General features: G+C 40.5%; 1 protein-coding gene across 5 annotated transcripts in view; it reads right to left on the minus strand.

Moving 5' to 3' along the window:
• SKIC3 (SKI3 subunit of superkiller complex) overlaps positions 1-20230 on the minus strand; it is a 79764-nt gene extending 59534 nt beyond the window's left edge. For 2 of the 5 annotated variants that reach the window (XM_077817203.1, XM_077817198.1), the window contains exons 1-9: positions 20095-20225; positions 17471-17568; positions 15386-15529; positions 13348-13439; positions 12283-12409; positions 10736-10876; positions 8645-8743; positions 8436-8544; positions 502-642 (exon numbers count right to left, since the gene is read on the minus strand). In XM_077817203.1, coding sequence (XP_077673329.1) covers positions 502-642; positions 8436-8544; positions 8645-8743; positions 10736-10876; positions 12283-12409; positions 13348-13439; positions 15386-15529; positions 17471-17560 — 943 coding nt within the window. In that variant the 5' untranslated portion in view covers positions 17561-17568; positions 20095-20225. Of the gene's footprint in view, positions 1-501; positions 643-8435; positions 8545-8644; positions 8744-10735; positions 10877-12282; positions 12410-13347; positions 13440-15385; positions 15530-17470; positions 17569-20094 lie in introns of all 5 variants that reach the window. The other 3 variants (XM_077817201.1, XM_077817202.1, XM_077817199.1) reach the window with 3 other exon arrangements.
• Between the last annotated feature and the right edge of the window lie 17 nt (positions 20231-20247).

Here is a 20247-nt window from a genome sequence, read left to right on the forward strand (position 1 = left end):
ATAGAAAAAAAAAAAGAGTTACATCTGAGTTTGTTTTTAAATCTATTTTCATAAGGCTACTACAACTGAAAGATTAAAAAAATTATGGTTTACTTTATGCATTTGTATACCGCAGAACATAGTCAATTTCACTGTTTCTTTTGTATAATAGGCATCCTCTGCCCTTGGGTTTGTGTAGGATTTGACTCAGCAACAGGGTCAGAGGAAAGAAAAAGAAAGAAAGAACACACACACTTATAGAAACACTTCAGAATTGGCAAGGGAACTTATAAGCAGATGTAGTAACCAAAACAACTTAACTCTTTTTTAAAAAATTGGCTAGATTTCAAGCAGACATCCCTCTAAATTTACTGCTTGTTTTACCTAACTACAAAATGTTTAACTGATTCCACTTTGAGCACAAAGCATAAAATAAATCTAGTATAATTTAGCAGTTGTACCTAGTAGAAATATTAATTACTATGCAACACGTTATCCATTCCTTTTATATTACATGTTTACCTTCAGTTAGGCTCTTGACAGCTTCTTCATATTTTTTTTCTTGGAGGAATTTGATACCTAAACCAATAAGGCCTGGGCTGCTACTTGAGTCCATCTCCATAAGCCTGCAACAACAATGCTGAGCCTCTTCAGTGAAACTGCCTAGTATCACAAAAAGAAAATTTCTTATAACCACAGCTTGATGGTGCATAACAGCCAAAAGTCACAAGAAGATTTAACAATGTATTCTACTCAACAGATTTAGAAAGAAATTAATTTACTTAGCCATCAGACCTAATTTGGCTGAATTTTTAGTAGCAGTTTCCTACCATACAGTAATTTCTAAAACTAGCAACCAGTTTTCAGAAGTACTATACACACAGAGTCAAGAAACACTACAAGTACTTAATGCCTCTGAACCACATACCAAAATTTGTAGGCCTGAATTTGGAGTTAGCCACTCAGGTTAAATTGCTAAAGCTCATATCCTCATCAAGGGAAACTACTTTCTAGGTAGGCCTTTCAATTTAGCACAGCTGAAGATCCCACCTGCTACAGCTAACAACCCAAAATTAATGCTTGCCTGAATTCCCCATCCCATAAGTCCACTACAGAGGACCTTTCAGTCTGACTACATAATGCAATTTGAAAGCATAGTTAGGTGAGAGAGAAAGTGTACAAGCATGAGAATTACTCTGTAGCTTGATGTTTTGAGCACTCAGGTGGGGGACCCAGGATCCAGTTCCCCTATTCCAATTACTTTTTTTTTTTCCCACCAAATTATTTATTCAGTGGAACAGCTTCAACAGGAGAGACTGGGGGAGCCCTACATCAGAACATCCTATAGCTTAGTGATTGGAGTACTCATCTGAGGGGTAGCCAATTCTTGTTCAAATCCCTTCTTGCCCTCAGGTGGACAGAGGACTCCCACATCCCAGGTGAGTCCCTAACTACTGAGCTAACAGTTTTAAGGGAAGGACTCTCTTTCTCCTCCCACACCCCAAACAGCATGGGTGTCTAACTCCAAAAGAGGGTCTGCACCTGAGAATCTCAAGCAGAGGGAGGTGCTTCCCTGAAACCTGGCCTTGGCACCTATCTCTGTGAGATGGGTAGGGCTTAGCACATACCCCCTCAGATTAGCATTTCTCAGTGGTTAGCTTAGGAGGTTCCCTGCCTAGCATGCTGAATTTGTGAATCCCATTCTAAAGCACCTATCTCTTCCCACTCATTGTATCAGGAGTTTAGGCACCTAACCCATGCTTTGTGAATCCAAGTGATTTCTAGGTGCTTTAGTTTCTTTGTGAATATAGCCCTTAGTTTCTTGTTCCTTCTCCACTTCCCAAAGGACCTAACAGCAAGTTCACTCCTGGTGGTCTCCTAAGGCACTATGAACAAAGGAATGCCCAGTTTAATGCCAAAGGAAAAAGGAGTGAACTACACAAATGCTTGTTAATCAGTAATTACAGTGGCTTGAATGCCCTCATAGCAGCCAAGTTTCAGTTCAAAACACTTGTAAAAATGGACAGCACGTACAAACATTACTGAACCAGAGGCCTTCACTACAGCACAGGAGAGGAAGAAAGAAGCCCATGCCATCTCACTTCAGGAATTTCACTCAGGAACTTGTAACTAGACAAATACTCCACTCCTCTATTTTGCCATTGTGGTAGATGTGAAACCATGGACGTATAGAAACTAGTCAAAAGACTAGTTAGTATATTGAGATGTGCCATGGGATTTGTCATAAGTGTATGTATCTATTAATGCGAAATATAACTTTTTGAGCTAGGGATGGTAGTCTAGCCCCAGCAGGGAGGGTTACAGAGTCTCACCCCCTGAGAATTAAAATGGGAGGGCGGGGATTATTTACTGCAGATTCTGGCACAGATAAACAACTCCTGAGGAAATATCATACTAGTTCAGACCGGGGTCAAGAGGCTGAGTAGACAAAGAAAGACATAAGATTGTAACCAAGAGGGCAAAATGCTACTGGAAAGGTTTGAAGGACTCAGAAACTGAGCAGGCTGTCCTTCACGTGGAAGATGGGTGACACCTAGTTAAGCTTAGTATGCACACAGACCAGTAGTTCTCAACCAGTGGCCCACTTGCAGCCCAATCAGCACACTGCTGCGGCCCATGTGACATCCTCCAGGCCATACACGTAGCATATATATTGCATGGATGTGGCCCACATAACAGAGAGCTGCATATGCAGCCCACAATGGTAAAGAGGTTGAGAACCACCAGTGTAGACTGTTTATTGATTATATATGGATTAGTGAGAAGCATCAACATATGAAACTATAGGTAACAAGGTATCTGTAGTTGCCACCCAAACCTAAGAGAGAACAAATGTCATTTTTTTAAAAAGTAAGCATATGCATCTGCAGAACTTACTTTACTGTGCATATTTCAGGACTTACTACCATTTTAAAATTATCCCTGCAGTCTCTTTTCTGTGTGTGTGCTGGAAGGTTATTGTCAATCCTACATGAGCTACAGGCAAGATTAAACTTCCCAAGCAATCAAGATGACTTTCCAGCCTGGTCTAAATGACCATGTCATTAAGGTAAAATATTCTAAGAGTCACTGAAATAAGATTCATGCTGTGTATAAACTAAGCAGCACAGTTAAACCAAAGAAGTTTGTGTGGTGACTCTCCTACTTTATGGTGCAGTTTGTTATAGACAAGAATTTATTTCTACTACTTCAGTTGCCAGCTGATTGATAGATTGTCCATTTTGGGGATCGGTTAGCAAATCAGGATGTCAGTGATATTTCTCATATGCATACACAACCTGTTCATCTTTAGTTACCAATACAAAAGGGAAATAAAATTACTGTTAGAAAATGGCAGCCCTAGTGGCACAGTAAATGAATTTGTGCAATCTTTTAAACGAAAATACAGCATCTGTGTTTTTCCATGTTTGTGGCAGCTTTGAAGTTATAAGCAGACTTGGGGAAGGAAGGCAGAGATCCATAGTAGAAAGCAAGACACAGATGTAATAAACAGTTAAAAAAATTGAAGACAGATTAAAGTAATTGTTCAGATGGCTGTACACGCATTTTGCATTTCTGCATGGTATTAACGGAACATAGATTTTTTTAATACATATATAAATACATATAATACATACATATGCACACACACACCCTCCCCAAAAACATCTATTTTTAGAGCATACTATTTTCTGACCATGAGCATTTCCTATTTGTAAAACTTTACATAATATATGTTTTAAAAACATACAGTACAAATGCTTTAAGTCAGTGGTTCTCAATTGATTATACATTTTGTTACCTGGGCCGCTGAGGCCGGGCAGCAACAGCCCCATCCCCGATCTCAGCACGCGGGGCAGCCGGCTGCCCACCCTGGACCCCATGGGGTCAGCCGGCTGCCCCAGACCCCGGACCTCCTCCGCACAGCTGCCCCAGACCCCACCATGCAGGAACGAGCCAGCTGCCCCAGATCCTGGAGCTTGCAGGGCCAGGCAGCTGACCTGGATTCCCAACCCCTCAGGGCCCGCCAGCAGCCCCGGCCCCAGATTCCCAACACACAGGGCAGGCTGGCAGCCCCGACCCTAACGTGCTGTGTGGCAGGGCAGCCCAGCCAGACCCCTCCATGCCGGGTAGCTGGGAACCTGGTGGACCCAGGGCATGCGGGCCGGCCTTTAGCACACAGCTGAGCTGGGCCGCAGCTGTGTGTAATTGGGCCGCATGTGGCCCAAGAACCCTTGCTTTAACTACTTCCCTTTCCCATACCAAAATTTGGTCATTTAGTGATGGGCGAGAGCCCTACCATTTCTTCTTGTGCTAACTATGAATGAGGTTCAGTATCTGTTTTCATTCATCTTCATAAGCTGAATCATATTGACTTGGAGACATCAGCATACAAGCCAAGGCAGGAAGGAAATAAATGTACTTGTCCACAACAGAACAGAAAACAGTGATGGATGGCTTTGAAACAGCTGAGTATCAGAGAAAACAGATGCCCAAGCATTACAGTAAATAAGCTTATGCTGCAAAGTGACTTAAGGCTTTTCATAAATACTCAAATTTTTGTTTAAGTTAAGTAATAATTAGGCTGTATACTGCAGAACATACATAAGGAGCATAAGTCAAATGAGCAGCGCTGTATTTAGAGGGCCTGGAAAGAAGCCACATTCTATAAGATTGTACACATAATATCACCAAAAAAAATGCCAACTCCAGTAAATTTTATACACAAGTGCTGGAAAATAAAGTCATGAAGATTCAGCATATAAGGGCAGGTCCAAATTTAAAACAGTGCATCGGAACAGCTGTGCCACTGTAGCACTTCAGTGCAGATGCTACTACACCGACAGGAGAGCTTCTCCCGTCAGAGTAATTAATCCTTCTCCATGAGAGGCAGTAGCTATGTCGATGGGAGAAGCCCTCCCATTGACACTGAGCTGTCTACACTAGGGGTTAAATCAGTGTAAAAAATATGGACTTTTCACACCCTTGAGCGATGTAGTTATATCCATGTAAGTTTGTAAGCCATTGCTAAAATCCCAGCAGCAGCAGAAGCAGGTACTGACTGTTCAGGGGAAGCCAAAACTCAGGGTAACTGCTCCCTTAGACTACTTTACAGGCTGTAATCTCACTGAGAAATTCTCAAGTAGAAGGGTTCTGCTGGGATAGCTAACTATTTCATGCCTTTAAAAATGAATCCAAGATGGTACCTTGTCTCCTAGACCAAGCTAAAGCTTGGTCAGATCTCTTACAAAAAACTTATCTTGAAATTAGATTATTAAAAATGGAAATTTTAGAAGTGTGTAGCGTTAAGGAATACTGATCACTGGGGCCAACAAATCTATGAGGGATAAGAAGGGCTACATCTTATTAGTGAAATCCACCCCGTTCTTTAAATTACTCCAAGCAAAATTCAATCCGCCTTTAGAGATTACAGTGTTCAGGATCCTGGGAATTTGCACAAATATTCATGGGAGAGTGAAGGCTGTAGGTTTAGATCGTTGTCTAAAGGGAGTAATTTTTGTATACATATTTCCCTATGCAACAACTTAGATGGGGCAAACTGGATTTTCTGAAAGCAGAAATTTCTACAATTGGTAGCGTATCAATCACCAAAATGTTGCATTATCAATTACAAGAATTATTTAACGGACGATAAACCCATAACATTGAGAGAGACAAGTTGTGGCACCTCAATACCAGAAGAGTGAAGACATATTTGAGAGATTCTACTGCTAGATTCAAAATTTCTAATTTTGATAATTGTACAGAGATGGGATTCAACTGACTTCCCTGTTTCTTTAGCTTTAACGCTCCAGAGCAGATCCTGTACTGTATTTGAGCTGTACTTGGCACAGCTCAGAAGAAAAGTGGAGAAAAAGGTGGCACTAAGCCACATTCATGTTCCCCCAGTTTTGAGGTTGGTTGACAGCATAAATCATAGCCCTAAAGTCATTTAGGTTATTAGGTGTTTAAATATGGATATACAAACCTTACCTTTAGACACCTATTTTTTTAAATCTTGGTCTAAATTTCTATGATTGTTCATTTATAAATTATATATTTGTTTAACCTGGATTAGACTGTAGAAAATGGAAGCATGGTCTAAACAATACACCTTGTAAAACTCGTTTAGATATTGTGTGCTGTATTATATTGTGTGATCTTTGAAGTGTTGACCGTAACCTCTTCACAATGTTTTATGTTCTACAAATAAGTGAACACATGCTAGAATTTGAGTGCAGTTTCAAGTCCACATCTTTCTTAAAGTGCAAAACTATCAGCTTAATGACAATTTATGTATAAATGGACTGCAATGTAGTATCGGCACATTACAATAAAGAAATCACTGTTTGATCTTTACATTTAGGCTATACAGTGTATTATATGTGGTTCTAGGAGACCCCAATTGCAATCAGGGTCCCATTACTTTTGGCACAATGCAAACACCTAGATAAAAGACAGTCCCTTCCCCATAGAGCTTATAATCTTTCACGACAGACAAAAGGTTGGAGGGGAATCAGGCACAGTGAAGTGAAGTGACTTGGCCAAGGTCACACAGCAAATTCCAAGGCCAGTAGGAATTCCTTTGGTCTCTGAACAAGTTCACCACTGGCCTAGGATCAGTAATTCCATTGAATTTAATGGAATAACTGTAACTGAAATGGATGTCTGCTTATTCCAGCAAGGATAAAGAGAGAACACTGAAAACTGTTAAAGCTCAGGAAACTATATGGTTGGATAGTTAAGATTCATTTTACCAATACTGGTCCAGGCACATAGAGATGAAAATAATAAATGACTCTTTGCAAGGAGGAGTGAATTCAGCAGTTTTGGGCCTGGTGCAGATCCGTGCATTCCATAGCAGCCAGACATATCTATTTTGAGATGGAACTTCAGCTTTAAGATGCTCAGGAAAGTCACAAAGAAACAGAATGAGCTTAACAATTCCCTTCTCTTTGTTTTAAAGCATAGAAGCCTGATTACATATTTGGGTTCAGACTTATATTTAATTTAATGGAATGCACACATTCTGGATTGTTCTGCTGTGATACAATAGACTATGTACTAGCACTTCTTGCAGATGAATTATGCTTGTTGGTTTGTTCTTGCTGGTTCCTCTCCACTGGGTTCAATTGTTTTAAACACTGAAATTAAGAGTTCTGTATTACAATTTTTCTGCTGCTGTATTACTTTCATGATGCCTAGCTCCCTGAAATTTGGTACTATAAGGCATTCTTCCACTCCTAACAAAGGAAATTATACAGCTTTATTGTTTAAAAAACACAGGAATTTCTGTATGGATTCTTGGCATACACTTCTACTTAGTTTTTGTGTGACATTCCTGGTCGATATGACTGTATATTTACAAGTAGTGTTTTTGGGGGTGTCCAACTTGAAAGTCACTTCTGGACCCTTTAAGGTATCAGCTGTGACACCAAAAGCTGACACATTTAAAATCACTATTCATTTATAGGTTTCAGAGTAACAGCCGTGTTAGTCTGTATTCGCAAAAAGAAAAGGAGTACTTGTGGCACCTTAGAGACTAACCAATTTATTTGAGCATGAGCTTTCGTGAGCTACAGCTGTGAGCTGTAGCTCACGAAAGCTCATGCTCAAATAAATTGGTTAGTCTCTAAGGTGCCACAAGTACTCCTTTTCTTTTATTCACTTATAGAATATTAATGCAACAGTGAGCGCTCAAAACTGAAATTTAACACAGTTTCAAACCCGGCAGTATGGAAGACTGCATGCTGCCTTCTTAAAGCATATAACAAACAAATCTGTTTTTAAAAAAGACCCCTCTCCTCCACTTCACTGAAACACCCTAAAAAGCCCCATTTACTGCCCACCCACCAGGAAGTCTTGTGGAAAAAGATTCATGAATGTTCCTACCAAGAGGAAAGGGGTATACTGGTTCACCAATTCTCTCACTTTAGCCATCTCCAAAGCTTTGGTTTTATTGTCACCATCCTTTCCACCAAAGACAAGCAAACAGGATTCTCTTCAAACCTCATGTAGCTAACCTTCACTTATCTAGAGAGGCTCCTTTTGAGCTTCGTGAAGCACTCTTCCCATGGGACTGAGTACACTGCCAGCAAAGGAATCAAGAATCCAGAACTGGTCTTGAACAAAGAATACTTATTTTTTAAGAAGTCCTTTGATGCTACAGTAGTACTAAGTTTCACAGCTCTGAGACACTATAGTTTAGAACAGAACTGTCTTCCTCTCCAGGGTGGTAGAAACATAGCACCTAATATAGACAATGTATTTGTGTTGAAAAGTGGTGCAAGTTGCCTCAAACTACATCTTCCCTCAACAAAGTGAAGTAACAGATCTTGAAAGACTGGTTCCCTTTTTTATGAGAAGGGCTGGGGGAGTGAAGGGCAAGACAAAAGTCACAGTGAAAAGATACAAGATTTGGAACAACAAAAATGAACCAAAACCATCCCACTCACCTGACTGAATAAAGTGCAAGCAGAGCACTTCTAAAGGATAACTCATGGTGGGATACAAAACCATCATATCATCACAGGCCTTCTTCAGCCTGGCAGTCTCATGAGGAAACTTGAGGAAAAAAAATCAAAGCAATTTATTTAGCTATTCATGCAGTATTATTAGATGTTATTTGTGTTATTGAAGAGACTATAAATTAAACTGTTCTTACTTTTGACAAACACTGAATGAAGTTTTTGTAAAGCTTTTGGTGGTCTTCACTGGGAACCGTGTCTACAGAGTTCACTGCATGTTCAAATGCAGTAAAAAGCTGAAATAAGAAATTGGTAAGTGTACAACAGTGTGAATTAGCAAGAAAAGCTACAAATAGTGAACTTATGAAATTTAGTCACTATTTTGGGTAACTAAACAGGGTGCAGTATACCATTAACATGATTATAATATGTTTATTTGGCCCCACTGTGCCCAGGTGGTCCTTCATAGAACTTCTGTTGTGCAAAGAGCAAAATACATAACAAGGTGGTTCTTCATACTCAAGTATTATTCATGTAGTGTTCAAAGCCTGGTAGTAAGTGTGCTACTAGTTGAAGGAGGTAAACAATCTAATTCATGCAATGGCATAAGATATATACCAAAAAGAGCGCACATGAAGCACTATCCATTATGACAGCTATGAGCTTGAATAACTTATTAAATATTGGTATGCAAGTGTTCATTTTGATGCTCCTATTTTGGGTGCCTTTAAGATAGAACCTTAACACTGCCAAAATGAATCTAAACTTTTAAAAAGTAATGCATCACAAAAGATTTTTTTTTAAAACAGCAGTTATGTAAGACACTACATTACAGGGGCTTTTCAAAAATGTATTCTTCCATCTCCAATAAATTCTCCTGATTTAATTTCTATTACCAATATTCTGGGACACACAGTGTGTAATATTTTCAAAGGGTCTATGGCCCAGGACCACAATGTTATTTAGGCTCCCAACTTCCACTGATTTCAGTGGAAGTTAGAAGGCTAAATACCGTTGTGGATCTGAGCCTAAGTGACTTAGAAACCTACAGGCAAAATTTTCAAAAAGCCTAAATCCCACTGAAAGTCAATGGGTCTTGGGCTCTTCATGTCACTTAAGCACTTTTTAAAATTTAACCCAAAGTCTAGTTGCCTGTATCCACTAAGGTGTCTAATGGCTATTTTGCTTCAGTCTTCACAAAAAAGATTCATTGTGACCAAATGCTTAACATAATTAATATTAACAACAAGGGGGAAGGAACACAAGCCAGAATAGAGAAAGAATGGATTAAAGAATATTTAGTTAAGTTAGATGTATTCATGGTCTGATGAAATTCACCCAAAGGTACTTAAGGAACTAGCTGAAGAAATCTTGGAACCATTAGTGATAATTTTTGAGAACTCATGGAGGACGGGTGAGATCCCACAGGACTTTAATGCTTTAAAATTTGCTTATGTCACCAAGATGGGAGGGGTTGCAAACACTTTGGAGGACAGGATTAGAATTCAAAATGAGCTTGATAGACTGGAGAATTAGTCTGAAATCAACAAGATGAAATTCAATTAAGACAACAGTAAAGAACACTTCAGAAGAAAAAAAAACACAAAATGGTGAATAACTGACTAGCCAGTAATACTGCTGAAAAGAATTTGGGCATTATAGTGGATCACAAATTGAATATGAGTAAACAACGTGATGCAGCTGAAAAAAAGGCTAATATTCTGGGATGATTTAACAGGACTGTCGTAAGAAAGACATGGAGGTAATTGGGCCACTCTACTTAGCACCAGTTTTGGGAGCTATACTTTAAAAAAGGTGTGGACAAATTGGAGAAAGTCCAAAGGAGAGCAATAAAAATGATAAAAGGTTTAGAAAACCTGACCTATGAGGAAAGGTTAAAAAAACAGGCATGTTTAGTCTTGAGAAAAGTGACTGAGTAGGGACATGATAACAATCTTCAAATATGTTAAAGGCTGTTATAAAGAGGACAGTGATCAATTGTTCTGAATGTCCATTGAAGGTAGGACAAGAAGTAATCAGCTTAATTTGTAGCAAGGGAGACTGAGGTTAGATATTAGGGAAAACTTTCTAATGATAAGAATAGTTAAGCACTGGAATAGAGAGACTGTGGAACAGCAACATCGGAGATTTTTAAGAACAGGTTAGACAAATAGCTGTCAAGGATGCTCTAGATATACTTGATCTTGCCCAGCATGCTGTGGGGGATGGACTAGCTGACCTCTCAAGCTCTCCATTTCTATGATTTGAGTAGGAGGGAGAAACATTACCAACTGCTGTGTCTCATTATCTTGATTCTGCGTACTGTCTGGCAGTAATTGGATCAGCCTCTTCCACAGCTGGTGGAGCTCAGCATTATCTGCACCTTCCTCCTGTTTTATCTTTATCAGTTTGTGCCATGTGCAAGCCACCTGTCAACAGGAAAGAGAAATGAATCATTCTGTAACTCATTTAAAAATCTGACACCCAGTGTGATCACGCCAATTTATTTTAACCCCTTGCCAATAAGATTTACAATTTCCCAACTTAAGTGGTTGGAAAATAGCATTAGCACTTAGCAAGAGGCAAGGGCTAATGAGTGAGTGTTGGACAAATTACTACACAGTGCTGTTTAGTACAGTCAACAGAACTAGTGGTATTTAAGCAGTTTAGTACAACAGATGTAGCTGATGGTCTGTAATTGCTCATTTAACCTTGTATAACAAAATACTGCTGTAAAGAAACCTTTCAAATGTTCCTTCAAAAACTCCATCATAATAGAGGAATCTGCATTAATAATAGGTCTGATACTACCCTACATGCACTGTGTAAGATAAAGAATTCGATAAACCATACTTCTGATGACCAGTTTAAAAAAGAAAATAGCTCCCCAGGCACTATTATCTTTTCCAGCAGTGAAGTGACTCTGCATTATATTCAGACAGAGAATGGAATACCTATTAAAATTTGAGACTGTTAACAGAAGTGAAACACAGAAAGTATCAAATAACCACAGTGTGGCTCTCTCTCTCTCTCTCTCTCTAGTGGCTGGACCACATAGAGGAAGCTGAATTTATGAGTCTAATACTGGCTTTGAGATACCAGAGCTGGATTTTAAGGCTCACACAGCAGAAGCTCATGCTTTTAGAACCTGAGATCCCAGGTTCAACCCCTCCTACTACTGAGCAAACTGTGGTTTATGTTTTACATCTAGGTTTTCAAAGGTTTGTCTGCCTTGCAAACAAAATAAACTAATAATAATCCTTGGCAAAGAATTTTTGCTATGAAACTAACATTAAAGTTCTCAAACTTCAAGGAATCGAAATACTCCCAAAAAACTGGAGTAGATGAAAAAGTACTGTAGAAAAAATAGTATGTCATCATTTAATTACAAACTGCATTATAATGCATAAGCACAAGAGGGCAGAATTAAGGTTGCATAGGCATCCTTTGAGCTGGCATTTCCTAACTTCTGAGTCCCTGAGTTAAAAAAAAAAAAAAAGTGGAAAAATATTCAAATGCTTGACTGCAACCAGAAACTAACATTTTAATGCAATTTTGTTTATATGACACAACATGTCAACACGGTGAATTTCAGAACATTGTATTGAACAAAAATGATTGCAACTTCCTTTTAATAAAAGGTAAACTAACCATTTCTAGGATTGCTTTTTATGTTAAGACATGTCAATTCAATAGATTGCCTCTAATTTAGTGGTAAAAGCTGGTCGGAGAACAGAAGTGTATAATTAAGCGAGATGAGTTCTTGCTACAAAAAAAAAAAAAAAAAAAGAATAATTTGCATAGGAAAAGGAGAGACAGTAAATCAGTAACTGACCTCTAGGTATTTTTTTTCTTGGTGATACAATTCCACAAGTTTCCTACACACTTCACACCACTTCTGCTTGTCAGTACTAGAAGAAGATGGGGGAAAAAAAAAAACACAAAAAGGCCAGGTCTGTTTTCTAACAAATATGGAGAAATGCATTCTTCAAGACACACTGACAACTTGAAATCTAGACATTTTTTTTCTTTTTTAAATGAAAGCATTAGAAGTTGCTGCAGATACTATATGTGCCTCCAAGTTCTAATGCAACTATTGTGAATTTTTTTAGAATGTTTTTCTCTTGCAGTTACTGTGTGAAAAATTTACGCAAACTGTATATAGTCAGTTTATCCTAAATGCTGTCAAATGCAAAAAGTAAACAAACTGGAACAAAAGTATTTTCCATTAATCTTTCAATTATAGTTATCTTAGATGTTACTTGTAACAGAAGTAATTAAAAATGTTTAAAAAGATGTATGATTTATAAGTTGACAGTGTCCATTAGCCAAAACCAAAATCACAAAAACAAAGCAATAAGAACACTTCAATCAGTTGAGGAAACTGGTGACATACAACCAGAGCTAGCTTTGTTTAGAACTGTAAACTGTAATGGGAGATGAAATTCCCTGTGACCATAAAAATTGTGAGTACAGGTACTAGTGATATTTATGCTAACCATCAACATCAACTGAGAGTTATGAGATTTATAAAGTTCATCCATCTATGCACCACATTAAGTCAATGGATACAGTCATGACACCAGATACTTAATGTCAATAGTTTAGATAATATTTATTCCAAAAGATTTCTTCTTATAAAAAAAAAATAGAAAAGTGATAATTTATCTCTATCCCAACTTCACATTATAGAAAACCACTAGGGGTGACAAGGCCTTACCTCAGATACAACATGAGTATTAGAATTAGTTACTATACACAGGTTTCAGAGTCGTAGCCGTGTCAGTGGCAGATTATCACATGTATCAGTGATGGCATTAAAACTGGATTTTTTCTAGTGCAACTGAAATTTTAAGATAACATGTTGCAGTGTCATAATTTAATCTAAAATATTCTTTACCTTTCATAGAGTTCCAAGAGCTTTTGGTAAACATTGAACAAGTTTTCTTTGACATCTGTTTGGTTAGATTTCTCATACAAATTTGCTAATCCCTAAACAAAAGTAAAATGTATGTTAGATTTCACATCTGATATTTCCAAGATCATTTTAAGGCATGCAGTCTGGCTGTGCCCACAAGAAACCCAATGCCTTCAGTGCAGCTCTACTGGGATCTGTCTGCTCAAATCTCAATGCAGGATCAGAATATAATGTTATGCTGAGAGGTACTGGTGACTGCTTAGATCAGAAACTTCTTTGAGATTGGGTGCGAATGCATTCTTCAATTAACAAAACTGTCAGAGTATGTTAATCACAAAGCTCCTGTCCAAGTATTTTCAGACTGTTGGGGCAGAGATGGTCAGTAGTGTGTTTTGTAAAGGGTGGGGAATGCAGAACACATAGAGCCGAGACAGTCAGCCTGAAAAAGCAGCTGAAAACAGTGTCTGCCCCTGGAAGAAACCTGCAGAGTGGTTTTTGGATCAGGGTGCAGGCTGAGAAGAGTGTACTTGGTGCTGTGAGCAAAAGAACTGCTTTCTGCTACACAATTCCTTCCATGTTCAGAGACACTTTCTTTATAAACAAAAGAAAACTGCATCAGAGAAATACCTGACTATCACCAATTTTTCCTCCTAACTGGAACATCTCTTGGACCCCAAACTTCGACTAGCTGCTTGGGTAAAAAAGGGGGCTACAAAAACATGGCAGTATTTCTTCACACAACGCACAGTCAACCTGTGGAACTCGTTGCTGGGAATTCTGTGAAGGGCAAAAATATAATTGGGCTCAAAAAGGTTCATGGTAGATAGCTCAATCAATGGCTATTTGCCAAGATGGTCAGGGACACAACCCCATGCTCTGGGTGCCCCCAAACCACTGATTGCCAGAACCTGGGCCTGGACAATATGGGATGGATCACTCAATAATTGCTGTATTGTTCATACCCTCTGAAGCATCTGGCACTAGCCACTGTCGAAAGACAGGATACTGGGCTAAACAGACTCTTGTCTGACCCAGTATGGCCATTCCTATGTTCTTAAATATCATTTACATTATAATAAAAGATCACTGTATTTTCTTAAAACAATTTCTGAGATTAGTGAAGTGGAACACAGACTACCTGAACACAGTTAAGTAAAATCATATTTTAACACCAGTCAATGGACAACAACAAAGCATCTTAAATTGTGCAAGACTACAGAAAACATTTTTGTCTCAGTAAGTTACTGTTTTGTACTACCTTAAAAAAAGCCAGAGCCTGACTGGCTGATGAGGATTCAATTAAGGTAAGTTCAATATATGTCCAATTGTTGCATTTAAAAAAATTAAAATTACTGATATTAAAAAACCTCTTTATTAAGTTACAAAACACTAAATATTCCCTTTTACCAGACACATGAATCAACGACCTAGCCTTCAGCCATATGCTTCATGATGTGCCCTAAGGGCACAGGAATCTAATATAACAGCACACGTTGTAGATTATCACTTGCACAACCATCTTAAAGAGTGTCTATTATTGTTGCCTAGGACCATGGAAATCAACAACATAGTCCAATTTTCACAACTCTGTATCAGAGGCTGGGAAAAAAGTTATTGTGCACAATGTTCTCTCTTATAGAAGAGAAACACCAAATTAAATTTACTGAGTCATGAGCAAGGGAACTAAGAAAGCACCTAAGGGGGATAAGCATACTTTTTCTGTTTGTTTGTTTTGTTTTCCAAGGAAATGAAACATATTTATCCATTAGAAGACCTATCATAATTTAAATATAATGAAACCAAAACTTGCCCTCTTTTACACACATGCAACTCCCATTGGTTTTCACATTGTACATACAAGGAGTCAGATCCGCACTGATATAATTTGTTATATGACAATTTACACAACTTGAGGATCTGCCATAAGAGTCAAATGTTGATTGGATCTTGTTCTTATACTTAAGAACACAGTAGCTTATTTAATAGGAAGGGTAAAGGGGAACTAGAGTCGAATACATACCTGCCATGCCAGTAGCTGGCTGGGTTCAAGTTCAGCAGCCTTTTTGTATGCACTTTGGGCCTGATCAGGCTGCTCTAACTCTGCAGCTGCCAGGCCAATAAACACCCAGGCATTGTAGTTATTTTTCTCTTGTTTCAGCACTGCCTAAAAATGTAAGAGTTCAAATGAAGCTAGTGTACTAAACGTGTCTTACAGACTCAACTACCGAGTTTGATTAATCAGTTTTCTTACTTTCTAGAATAAAAGCTCCTGAACATACTAGTCTGGTACACAGTGAATTTTATTTATTAGGTATCTATTTAACAAGATGTTACTTTCTGCATAGTGATAACATAAGTTAGAGCATTAATAAAAGGTTAATGTTTTAATTGGTAGCTTTCTCTAGCAAGAAGAAACTGCATATGGACAGTCCTCGTGACACAGGTCTCAGTAACTGTGGTCATTGAAGGATTCCTCTAAAGTCTATGGTTAGAAACAGACTTTTGTCACAGTCATCTGAGAATTAATACAGTAACTCCTTGCTTAACGTTGTAGCTATGTTCCTGAAAAATGCGACTTTAAGAGAAACAATGTTAAGCGAATCCAATTTCCCCATAAGAATTAATGCTAAATGGGGGGTGGGAGGGCTTAGGTAAATCTTTTTCGCCAGACAAAAGACATTATATATATATACAGTATAAGTTTTAAACAATTTTAAACAATGTAATACTATACTCAGCAATGATGATTGTGAAGCTTGTTTGAGGTGGTAGAGTCAGACAGTGGAAGAGGGTGGATCGTCCGGCTGCTCCTCTTGCTGAACTTTCCCAACTCAAAAAAACACATCTAGAGATTGCTGTTTTCCTTTATTTCTTTTTTGTTGGTAAATTTCTTTATGCCAGTTTGGTGCAGTTTGACTCACAGCTGTGACTAGGTAAGTGAATATCCTCTGGCCCCAGAGCTCTGATGAGGGTGTGGGCCAACGACACCCCCACTCCTAGGCCTGCAAAGTCCGCCCCATGCAAGCTCTGCGGCTTTGGGCTCAACATGGGAGCCACGCAGAGCAGGCAAGCAGCAGCACAAAGGAAGGGACAGTGTGCTGCATCCTATCCCCAGCACCCCATGGGGATGTCTCTGCTGAGCAGCAGATCACACAGCCTGCACCACTTAGTCACTGAACACCTCCCACCCCCTGAGATGCTGGTGAGACCAGTCATGTCCTAAGGGAGCCAATCTGCCAGGTTGCATGGTATGCTTGGGACACACAATGCAGAGGCACTGGGCCTCTAGATCCCTGCAGAGCTGGAAACAGCCATGGGCTTCCGGGCCCAAAGGCGCTGACTTTTCAAACTGCCAGGGGGTGCTCTGCCCCAGGCCCTGCCCCCACTCCACCCCTTCCCCCAAGGCCTCATCCTGCTTTCACTCCACTCCACCCCACCCCGCCTCTTCCCGCCCAGTCCCGCTCCCTCCCCCAAGCATGCCATGTCCTCCCTCCTCACCTCCCTGCGTGCTGCGAAACAGCTGACTGCAGTGGGCAGGAGGCACAGAAGTGAGTGGGGAGGCACTGATCCGTGGGGCCTGCTGGCAGGTGGGAGGCGCCGGGGGTGGAGGGTGTTATAACCGAACACTGTGCAACTTTAAACGAGCATGTTCTCTAACAGAGCAGCAACGTAACAACGAAACAATGTTAACTGGGACGACTTTAAGTGAGGAGTTATTGTACCCTCTGCTTCGCATTTAAGCACATGCAACAGAAAACTGATCTCCTTTTCTGGACAAGCTAACATGGGCAACTAATGAAATCAACATCACACCAACCCACAATATCTACCATCTAGCAATAAGATCCAGTGTGTGAACTGAAAGGGTGGCATTTGTCTGACTCTGGTGAACTTCACCTTCATTCAAGAAAAGAAGACTGATCCATCGGATTTTAGTGATTACCCCACAGCAAAACATTCACTATGAACATTGCCAAGATGTGTACATTACTTAGTATGTATATTACTGCAGAAAGTATAGAGTACAATTCCAGTAGACAGAAAATAGTAGGGCTTTTTATATGTACACACAATTAATGTTTATACAAGTGGAAGAATTAATTACCTTGCAATGTTTTAAGGCTTCTTTGTATTCTTTATTTCTTATTGCATCTCTGGCACTTTTCAGTGCTGCCTTCACCTCCTTATTTGACATTATTACTGCTAAAGTCAAAAGGACAGAAAATTAGTTTTAAGAAAAGACATTTATATCAAATACTATTCAAAGCATTCGACTTATATTGCATTATCATACACAGAGAAAACATTTTAGCAAATGTTAACAATATGTTTGCTGCTGTACAAGTATAAGACAAAATCCCTGCCTCAAATAGTTATCAATCCAGTACAGACAAAAAAGCAGTACACAAATAAAAAAATGTATATGTGATAGTACACCTCTAAACCCCAATCCCAAGCACATGCATCATTTTTAGTATGTGAGTAGTCCCACTGAAGTTATTGGGACCAATCATGTACTCAGATGTATCATGAAGTGAGCTGTAGCTCACGAAAGCTTATGCTCAAATAAATCGGTTAGTCTCCAAGGTGCCACTAGTTTTCCTTTTCTTTTTGTGAATACAGACTAACATGGCTGCTACTCTGAAACGAGTAATATGGAGATTTACATGTTTCTGTGTCATTCACATTTTAAAGATTTTCCCAACACTTTTTGACTATACCATTCTACCAAGATCACTGAGCAACTTCAAATTCCACTTCCTAATGTGGGAAAGAACACTTCATAAGTTTGGAAGGGATATGTGTAGGAATGAAGGAAATATTCAAGTTTGTTTTTCTAAAAAAATGGAAACATAAACAATAAAGTTAACAATATATTTTGAAGTTTGCACATAGTATCATTTAAAGCACATACATGTATATTTAAGTATATTGTACACACACATCAGTCTGATACACACATTATTTACACTCACTCTAACACATGCATTAGAAAGCGTACATGATTCGGATGCAATTATCATCATTGCCAGGATGGGGAGAGTGGCAGGAAGGGGATATCCCAGTGCAAAAGGATCTATGTCTGAATGAATAGAAAAGAAACACTATACTGGGGAGCAAGGGTCCACTATGAAAAACTGAATAGAAGTCAGAGTAACAGCCGTGTTAGTCTGTATTCGCAAAAAGAAAAGGAGTACTTGTGGCACCTTAGAGACTAACCAATTTATTTGAGCATAAGCTTTCGTGAGCTACAGCTCACTTCATCGGGTGCATACTGTGGAAAGTGTAGAAGATCTTTTATACACACAAAGTATGAAAAATACCTCCTCCCACCCCACTCTCGGGAGGAGGTATTTCTTCATGCTTTGTGCGTATACAATAAGATCTTCTAAACTTTCCACAGTATGCATCCGATGACGTGAGCTGTAGCTCACGAAAGCTTATGCTCAAATAAATTGGTTAGTCTCTAAGGTGCCACAAGTACTCCTTTTCTTTTTGTGAACAGAAGTCATATATTACTATTTATTTATTTATTATCTAGCACAGTCACAGACCAGTGAGACTGGAAAGATAATGACTCTATACTCTGGCGGTTACTCCCTGGATATGGGTGAACTAAGTTCAAGTCCCTGCTTCTGAGCAGAAATTTTAAAACAGATCTCCCACATCCCAGGTCAGTAATCTGATCACCAGGCTACTGGCTACAATATTGGGGGGGAGGGGGGGGGAAGGAGATCTCCAGTTTTTCATGAAAAGGGCTGACCTGGCTTAGGTGCCTAACTCCAGGAGTGGATCCCAGTTCAGATCTGTGATGCCAAAGTAGAGATAGGCCCTCTATCTCTAGCCTTGAGTCAGGCACCTAACTCACTTTGAGAGATGAGGGTTAGCCCCCACGCTTCTCCTTGGCATTTCCTACTGCCAGATTGGACAGCTCCCTGCTCAGCATACTGGTATTTGTAAATCCCTTTCTTTGGAGTCTAACTCACCTCATGCATGGTATAGGGAGCCTGGGCACCTAACTCAGGGCTAAGGATCCCACTTGGCAGCAGAGTGCCTAAATACCAGGTGTTGCAACACTGACTATAAGCGTGGGTATGTCTTCACGGGGGGGGCGGGGGGGAGACACAACTCCCGTAGCAGCAAGTCTCAGAACCCACTGCACAGATTCAGGCTTGCAGGGCCCGAGCTACAACGGTAAAAACAGTAGTGTGTAGACATCCCTGCTTGGGTGAGCCGGAACATCTGCACTGCTATTTTCAGCGCTGTGGCGTCAGCCCATCACGGCTGTAGCTCTGGGCAGGCTGCAGCGGGGGGGGGGGGGGGGGGTTGCAGTGTACGCTCCCCCCGTCCCTTTGTGGATCTAGCGCTAGCCCCCCCCCGCGCCGCCGCTCTCCGGGCTATTTCGCCTTCCCTGCCCAGAGCAGAGACCTCTCTTCTCCGCTGCCACGGCAGCCAGCGGGACTGCCCTGTTACGCCACTTCACCAGCAGCTGCCGCCCACGGGGCCCCAGGCCTCCCATTCAGCAACGCGCACCGACCCCGCGGCACCCTCCCCAAGCACAGGGTCCCCTTCCACCCACGGACCCTGACCGCCCCGGCTTAGCTGGGGAGCGCTGGGCCCACGCAAGCCTCGCGCAGAGCCGCCGCGCCGCCCGCGGGGGGCCAGCAAAGTCCCTCAGGAGCCGCCAGCGGCCCCGCCCCCTACGCCCGCTCCCCCTGAGCGCTTCACCTGCCTCCACCTTCTGCCTCAATTACCAGCCACCAACTCCCCGTGCCCCGGCCACCCGGCTCGGCCGCGCAGGCGCACTGACTCGGTTACTACCCTTTCCGCGGGAGGGCTCTTGACGCGGCCATCTTACCGTCCTCCCGCTCCTGTGGCATG

The sequence above is a fragment of the Eretmochelys imbricata genome, chromosome 5 (assembly GCF_965152235.1).
Source record: "Eretmochelys imbricata isolate rEreImb1 chromosome 5, rEreImb1.hap1, whole genome shotgun sequence".
Lineage (NCBI taxonomy): Eukaryota > Metazoa > Chordata > Testudines > Cheloniidae > Eretmochelys > Eretmochelys imbricata.